Genomic DNA, 8,239 nt, shown 5'->3' with positions numbered 1-8,239 from the left:
ATGGTAATGTGAGATAATTTACCAAAAGCCACTTAAGAAAGTTGATCTCTTAAGTGTATTATATGAAATTCTAAGAGACAAGCCACAAGAGGTTAATTATTATAACACACACCATGTACCCACATACCATGCTGTATTGTTGCTCCTGGCCAAATGTAGAAAATTAAATGTTAATGTTTTATCACTGCCTCTCAAAATATACATAAGATAAATCGACATCTACATCATTTTAAATGGCTTTCTGGTATCCTGTTTTATGGTTATACCAATATTAATGATGTGCTATAATTAACTTCCTTATAGCTAAAGGAAAACAGCTTAAATTTTATAAAATAGGTCCATATTTCCAAATTTATTGGCAAATATTTTGTTAATATTTTTCTAATATTCCTCAAAATTTCATAAAAAATTTAAAACTTTTACATTCACAAATTATTAGAAAAATTTATAAGAATTTTTGCCTAAGTAGTGTTTTTCTGTATTCTTTTTAAAACATGGCAGGAAGTACATATTGAATTACTTTTTATAATTGCTCTGATCATATAGAAAACATAGTTTTTCAAGAATATTCTAACTGTATTGAACTGTGAAATTAAGACAGAATTACAGAAATTGAAAAGTCCTACAGTCGGCCTTCTATGAATACAATACTTGTGCAATCAATAGAATTATGTTTTAATAACTGATAAATTGTCATCTCGGAGATTATTAAATATGAGTCCAGCCATACTGAGGTAAACTTCTAGCAGATATGGCAACTTGTGGAGATCAAATATTGTTACTTAAAGGCATAATCTTGTAAGATTCTGGATGCAGTGAAATAAATTCCATAAGGAGGGCATTTTAAATAGTAATAAAATTAAAACTGGATGCAATGTCTCACATGAACCAAGTGATCAGAATATATTCAGAACATACAAAGAAAAGCAAACTGAGAACTCCATGTTTATGTTTAAATTTTAATTCTTGAGAAAATAAAGGTTAACATCTGATACAAACGCTGCTGGTACAAGAAAAGAATTTACACAAAGTTGTATCAAAGAGTCGGTCTGTGAACCTGGATGTAAGACTGTATCATAACAGCCTGTTATTGAAGCCTTTTAAAGAACAGATTTTAAATCGGATAGAGATAGACTGAAAAAACAACAGTAATTTTTATTTCAAAAAAATTTCCCTCATCAAAAATGGTAAACTCAGTGCAGAGAGGAAAGTTAGAATTTATCTAATTTATCAAGGCAATTTAAAGATTTAGGCTTATGAAACACCTAATGTAAGCCCGAACAATATAAAAATAATCAGAATTTCATTTTTCTCTGAAGATTAATTTGCTATGTTAGCCATCTTAACAAATTATAGCAAAAAAAAAAAAAAAAAACCCGTTTTTTAAAGTAGACATTTCTTCTGGTTACTTTAGTAATTTAAACTTAATATTTAACAGTAAATATTAAATAAAATCCTTTACGATCTTGCATTATTATTGAGAAATGAAAACTTTTTTTCCAACTTTAACAATATATTTTAAAAATTGTGAAAATATTAGAGGCACTAGTTCTTTAACAACATCTAAAAATATATTTGAAGAATGTATCTTTTAGCAACTGTTTATATTTTTTTAAAAAACCTTTATTTTGGAAAGGTAAGCTATACATAAACAATAATTTATTCAACATAAATTAGACAAATTCCCTACTAATGAAGAATAAGGCTATTTGTATATTAATTACCAATTTATCAAAAAATGATTTTTGGTTTTTGTGCCAGATGTCTGTGTAATAAAATACTTTTATTCCTGATGACTCTCGACACAAAAGTGACTGTTCACATATTGTAAAACCTACTTGGATTCATAGGTTCACTGTAACATCATTTACGTTTTTTTTTAAGTTCTCGAAGTTACTGATACAGAAATATTGTTTCATCTTATGAGGGAATAAATGCCATCCTGAAGGTAAAATTCTTCCTCTTTGAAAGATGCCTTAAATATTTCTGACCACCGAAAACATAAAGCTTCTAGCATTTCTTAAACACTGACTTCACTTTCCAAAGATGTACATATCTGGGCGTCTCTCAACAGTAGAATTAAACCAAATATTTTGTGACCATCTCTTAAGAGAAGCATCCATTATTCCAAAAACTAGCCTGCATATATCTTTGATTTTAACTGCATTCCTCAGACAAAAGGTCACTTAGTTTTATACAGTTTTCCTATTTCATAATCTATGGAACATTAGTAATCAGCTTAAGATGCTTGCTCTATAATTGCACATTTGTGTAAACCATTATAGTTTAATATAGTTATAGAAAACACATTATAGTTTAAAATAGAGAAATACAAACCTCAATATTGAACATAATAACTTGTGATAACTAACACTGTAATATTATTAAACATACCCCTAATACTTCTGAACACACATTAACAATTTTTTAAAAAACAGTCACAATGTCTTAAAAAACAAATTATTTACAAATATCATCTTAGATTGATGGAGTCTATGCAGCGATACATGATCTGGATATGTTCCTTGGAGAATCTGCCTATAGAGCAGAAAATGCTGAATGTGTATTGTTCATTTGCCATTGAAAAACTGAAGGCAACATGATTTATAAAAGAAAATTAATGTCATTGGAAGAATCTAATTAAAACTGGTATTGTGCTATCTAAAGAAAAATAATCATGTGATAGCATTTTCATATAGCACTATTCTAAGATTCTTTATCACCTTAATTTTAAGATTGTTAAAATGTAATTCTGATAGTAAAATGACATACTCATGTAAAAATTCATATCTGCAGTCATAGGTAATTACATTAGTAAAAAGTATTGTTAATATGCTAAAAGCTATTAAATTAGTTTCCCCTTTCACATTGCACAACATCCATCTAAAGTACAAGGTGTAAATTCTTATAAATATGAAAAATCCTAGTTTTTACCAAAAATATTGGTAACAAAATATTACCAATATTAATATAATCCAGTTAAAAAATCAGTGCTCTCTGATTTGGAAAGCTTAAGAAAAGGTAATAAGAATTTTACCAAACCCAGAATAACACCAAGGTAAATATCAGCAGCCATTGGTACTTAGTATTGTTTGATCATGCAATCCTGCTAAGAAAATTAAATTAGGTGCTTTTTGCAACGCAAGTGCCAAACCATCACTGTTTTACTACAATGCAATACTAATATTAAGAGCCCCACTGCTGCTATTAGCAAGGATGTAGCCTCTCTACATAAATATAAACCTATACTTGATACGCATTCCAAATGTAGCAACTGTAGCTATAGCTCTAGTAGTGTTATTTGACTTTGTATTTCCCTTAAAGGGCAGACATGAATAAAGATTCTATTTAAACCTATACTTAATACACATTTCAAATGTAGCAACTATAGCTATAGCTCTAGTAGTGTTATTTGACTTTGCATTTCCCTTAAAGGGCAGACATTAATAAAGATTCTAAGGACCGAAAATCAGGTAAATGTGATTTTACAACTGCCTGCCTCGAAAGGGTACCTTCTGGTAAATTTAGATATGTAAATTTTAAGGCCCCTTCTCCTCAACCCCACCTCTACCCTCACCTCGACCTCTAACGCCCACACTATTGTTTTATTGTCAGACAAACACAAATAGAACCTTTTACCACGTGAAGCTAACACATTCATTCCCTTCCTTTCCTGTTTTCTAAAATGACACATTTGTATTTATTTTCTAGGTTTCTTACTTCCAGTCATGACAAAATAATGGTCATCGTCTTCTTTTTTATTTGCAGTAGGTTTTTTATCTCCACTACTTGCTTCCTTACCAGATGAGGGTGGTTTCCTGGTTGAAGTTGGGGTTTTGCTACTTTTTGGAGGCCCTACAACCAAACGCTGGCTTTTAGTGGCAGTCTGTGCTGACTTTGGTATAGTCTGTATTTTAGCAGAAGACTGGGGTAGACTCATGATGGACAGTGGGGTACGGCCAGGGGACTTTGGGGAGCTGGGTCCTGTCTTCTGGGATGTACTTTTATTCTGAGGCTGCTTTTTGGCAACTGAAACTAGACCCTTATCTTTCAATTCCTGCGCATCTTTTGCAAGAGCAACTGAGGATACAGAAAGTGGTGGGTTTAAATTCAAGGTTGACTTAAGTTTCTGTGCTGCCACGGCCCCTGGTCGTGGGGCTCTGTCAGATGGCTGAGACTGCGTTCCTAGACCTATGGTTACAGTTTTGGAACTAGATTTTGTCATTTTTGCTGAGGACTGGACAGAAGGAGAAGGTTTAGGCAGTTTGGGACACTTTGATGATGAATTTAAACGTGCAGCTGAATGAGATACTGCATTAACTCTGGAAAATACATGACTGTGTTTCAAATGCCTTGGTTCAGTTTTCCCGGAACACTTATTTGGCAGAAGTGGAGACTTGGGCACATCTCTTGACTTCTGGGCTGGAATAAACTTGGCCTTAGCAGTATTAGGTGATGAGATTCCTTTTCTCAATGACTCAGATACACCAGGTGCAGTTCTTGATAAAGCTGGTGAAGAAGTGCTTTTACCTCCCGGATTTAAAGTAACAAGCGAAGATGATGCGTTGTTTGAAGGAGCCTGTGGTTTCTTTGTTACGCCTTTTGAAGATTTGAGTTTGAGATGAGAAGACGCTGATGGAGAATTTGGCATTTTAGAACGAACTGACACAGAGCCCAGGTTACCTGCTTTCAGGGAAGATGCTGGCAGCAACACAGCTGGGGGATGTACCTGCTTTTCTTTACTCCTTGGAACACCAGCTGGAGTACCAGGTTTTGATTTTTGTTTCTGAAACATGCTAACAGCTGACAACGGATTCATCTCAGGAGGCTGAGGTGTTCTGGCAGGCGAGTCAGGTGCACTTTCATTCGAAACTCCTTTTTGAAATGCTAGAATTTTTTGTTCCAGTGTAGCGAACTGTAATATTCTACAGGGGTCATATTTAAGCAAAAATCCTTGAAGAGTATCCCAGCCTCCACCAACACGAACCATGACATGTTTTCCATGAAGCATCTTTCCCCCAAAAAAGAAGTAAAAAATAAAGCTGTAAAACTGTAAGGTTCATAGTTGTAATTCACTAGTGGGCGCAATCTGCGATGGCTGTGATCTATGAAATTCAGAGTATCTGCCAACGGCTTTACTATAAATTGACAGTCTCTTCCTTATGTTATTAAAATGATAAATTTAATCCATATTTAACCATGCAATTAACAAACAGTACCCTTTAGTTTGAAAGGAAGATATTTACATATAATTTACATCCTGAAAAATCCAAATTACTAATATACAAAATTACAAGTGCAGTATTTTTCAACAAAAAATTGAATATTGAAGGAATAAAAGAAGAGAGAGGGAAGGAAAGGGAGAAAAGGAGAAATGAGGACATATAGTGAAAATGCCTCCTAAAAACAATTAGGAAAGATAAAAATGACTAAAATTTGTACTTTACAATTTAATAAATTACTTTCATGTGTATTATATCAATTTAATCTTTCAAAATCTTTGTTATAATTTATTACTAGTTCTTCTTTGCAGATGAGAAAATTACGGCTGAGAGATTAAGTATAAATTGTCCCAAATCACAGAGCTTAGCCTGGCCTCCAAGTACCACGCTGTCCCAACCCAAATGGTGCTTCTGTGCAAATAAGATACATCCTGGGTCTGCCAGCACAGTCCAAGCTGAATTTCAGGCCCCTATTCATTCAGCAGGCAAATCTGCACAATCATTAAGAGATTGCCCTGAAAAATTTAACTTTAAATCCTATGCTCTGTACACTATCACTATATCATAGTGTCTTTAAAAAGAAAGCTAATTACAAGAAAGTACATTTAGGTGTTTCTGTGTGAGCTGGGTGGAGTGTGGGGAGGTAATAATATATGAAATAAAAGGAAATATGGATGTTAAAATTATATTTTTAAGTACTTTCATCTTAAAACTAAAACAGTTCTTGTATCAGAAGTGGACGGAATCCTGAACAGGTGAAACTTCGATCTCCTTATCAGCAAAGGAGACAAGTGCAGATGGGACAGAGGAAGGAAATGATTGTGCATCTCAGCACATCGGCGCATATACAGATGCTGTGTCTATAAAAAAGGTTTCATACTTAGGATGCAAAGAATACATTATTACAAAATGCGAAGTTATTATTTTGTTTTCATATTAATGCTATTGAATTTTATTAGAGGTATTGGGTTTTTTTTTCTTATTATTATAATGGAAAATTATCATTTTTTAAAGAAAATGTGGAAAATGAAATAAGTTAACTAAGGCAAACAAAGATTTTTTTCCCCCAATTATATTCAATGTCTAAATAGTCTTAGTTATCCTGTAGTTAGTTGTCTGTTGTGTTAAAGGTGTTTACCTAAATTTATTATACATTCATGAAAGCACGCATCCTATATTTTTCCTTCACAGTAAAATTCCTTCATTCATAACACCCTCTGGTCCAATTTTTTAAAAGTAAAAGGGGAGCAAAAAGAGGTTGGTAAAGAGATAAGAACGGTGTGTAAATGGTATGTGAATGGGACTTACTCTTATAAAGAGTATTTTATCCCCCAGTCGGTACCGTCCTTCAGATAAGTATTCAATAGAAAACCGATGAGAACAACTACAAGGAGGGTCTTCGGCAATGTGTGTAACCTAAGATTAAAAATAAAAACGATTAGTGCTGCAACAAAAAGTGTCTCAACGTTAAAATGCAAAGTTATTTGATAGCTGGGAAAATCAAACTCAAAAGATAAACGTTTAAAGACAAATATTGACATGAGACTTTATTTAATCTAATGAAACTAGCTGTGATGAAGTCTTGAGTCTCTCTCTTTCTCTCCCCAGCACAATCAGGCTTGTAGTGCATTCACTGACCACTAGAGAAAGTCTGTGACTGTGTAGGACAGCAAAGTCAATTCAAAACACATTCATTAAGTCACAGGAAACACATGGGTTCATCATTAGGCTTGAATTATTTTAAAAACTGGATTAACATCCTGTGTCAAATCAAAGATAGGGCCAGTCAGATAAAGCTTACATAACAGTTCTCATCCCTTCACATTGTGCTAACTTAATATGGTGGGGCACTATCTAGATTTGCTCCAAAATTACTGTTAAATCGGGCAGCGACATATTTATCTTATTTACCTAAGATTGGGTAAACTTCAAAAAATTCAAGACATACTTTTCTAAAAATGCTCACTTTATTTCAATAGTCTGCTAAGGAGATGAGTGTCAGGGAGAAAACCCTATTTCTATCTCTCGGGAAGCTTACAGAATTTTTAACTGCAGCAAATACATATAAAATGGTAAAAAAAAAAAAAAAAAAAAAAACTGAAATAAACATAAAAAGAAATTCAGGAATTTGATATTTAAAATAAACTGGTTAAATGAAAATATCATGTATTGAATTATAATTCAAGTTGATCTAGTCCACTGCCTGGGTGTACGTGCACATTCACACCCGCCGCCCCCCACACACACAATGCTTAAAAATAAACTAGGGTAAAAATTTACAATTGTTGGAACCATATACACATCAGTTAACCAAAGTAATTTGAAAAAAAGGTATTTATTTCAGTTACTACTTTCTATCCATAAAAGTTTCATGTACACAAAATTGCAGGGGCATACTTTTTAACAATACTCTAAATAATGAATCAGATAATCATTGTTCTTTATTTTAAACATGACCCTAAGATCTCTGTAAATCACTTATGTGCAGGATAAACACTGAATGTATTCATACAGCACACATATGTTTAGAGAAATGTGTTCCTTTTTAGTTTTCATAATAAGAATGCAGACATGAAATATCACCTATTTCTTTGTTTAAAATATCCAAATACCACTTATATTCAGCAGTACAAATGAGCACTAACCCATCATCTAAATAAGGGGGTTAGCCTAAAAGAAATAACCACTGTAGATAAGAAATATTCTCTTCTGGTCTTATCTATTGCATAATTAACATTATGTAACGCTAAAGGAAGTAGCTAAAGAAATTAAAAGCATTAGCAAGGGCACTAACCTACTATCGCCTACTTCCATTCTCCTAGTTCTCATATACTTTGTCTATATATACATACTTAACACAAAATAAACATTGTTCTTATTGCTACATAGTCCTCATAATTACCACATAAAATGATTATTCTGTTAAGACAATGAGTCCTAATTTGACTAGCCATTGCCCTATTTGAGTATTTACACTGCTTCCCATTTTTCACCATTTTACATAATAGTGCAGTAAA

The 8,239-nt window shown here is 32.9% G+C and overlaps 1 protein-coding gene across 2 annotated transcripts in view; it reads right to left on the bottom strand.

Annotated features, from left to right (window-relative positions):
• Positions 1-939: 939 nt before the first annotated feature.
• The window catches only part of GAS2L3 (growth arrest specific 2 like 3), a 32,359-nt gene continuing 25,059 nt past the window's right edge, over positions 940-8,239 (bottom strand). For both annotated transcript variants that reach the window (XM_016120234.2, XM_036237342.1), the window contains 2 exons: positions 6,531-6,638; positions 940-5,011 (listed from right to left, as the gene is read on the bottom strand). In XM_016120234.2, the coding sequence (XP_015975720.2) occupies positions 3,701-5,011; positions 6,531-6,638 (1,419 nt within the window). In that variant the 3' untranslated portion in view covers positions 940-3,700. The remainder of the gene's footprint in view (positions 5,012-6,530; positions 6,639-8,239) is intronic.

This window comes from Rousettus aegyptiacus, unplaced genomic scaffold (assembly GCF_014176215.1).
Source record: "Rousettus aegyptiacus isolate mRouAeg1 unplaced genomic scaffold, mRouAeg1.p scaffold_m13_p_2, whole genome shotgun sequence".
Taxonomy (NCBI): domain Eukaryota; kingdom Metazoa; phylum Chordata; class Mammalia; order Chiroptera; family Pteropodidae; genus Rousettus; species Rousettus aegyptiacus.
Note: the sequence above shows the minus strand (reverse complement) of the source record. Positions and strands in the feature narration are given on the sequence as shown.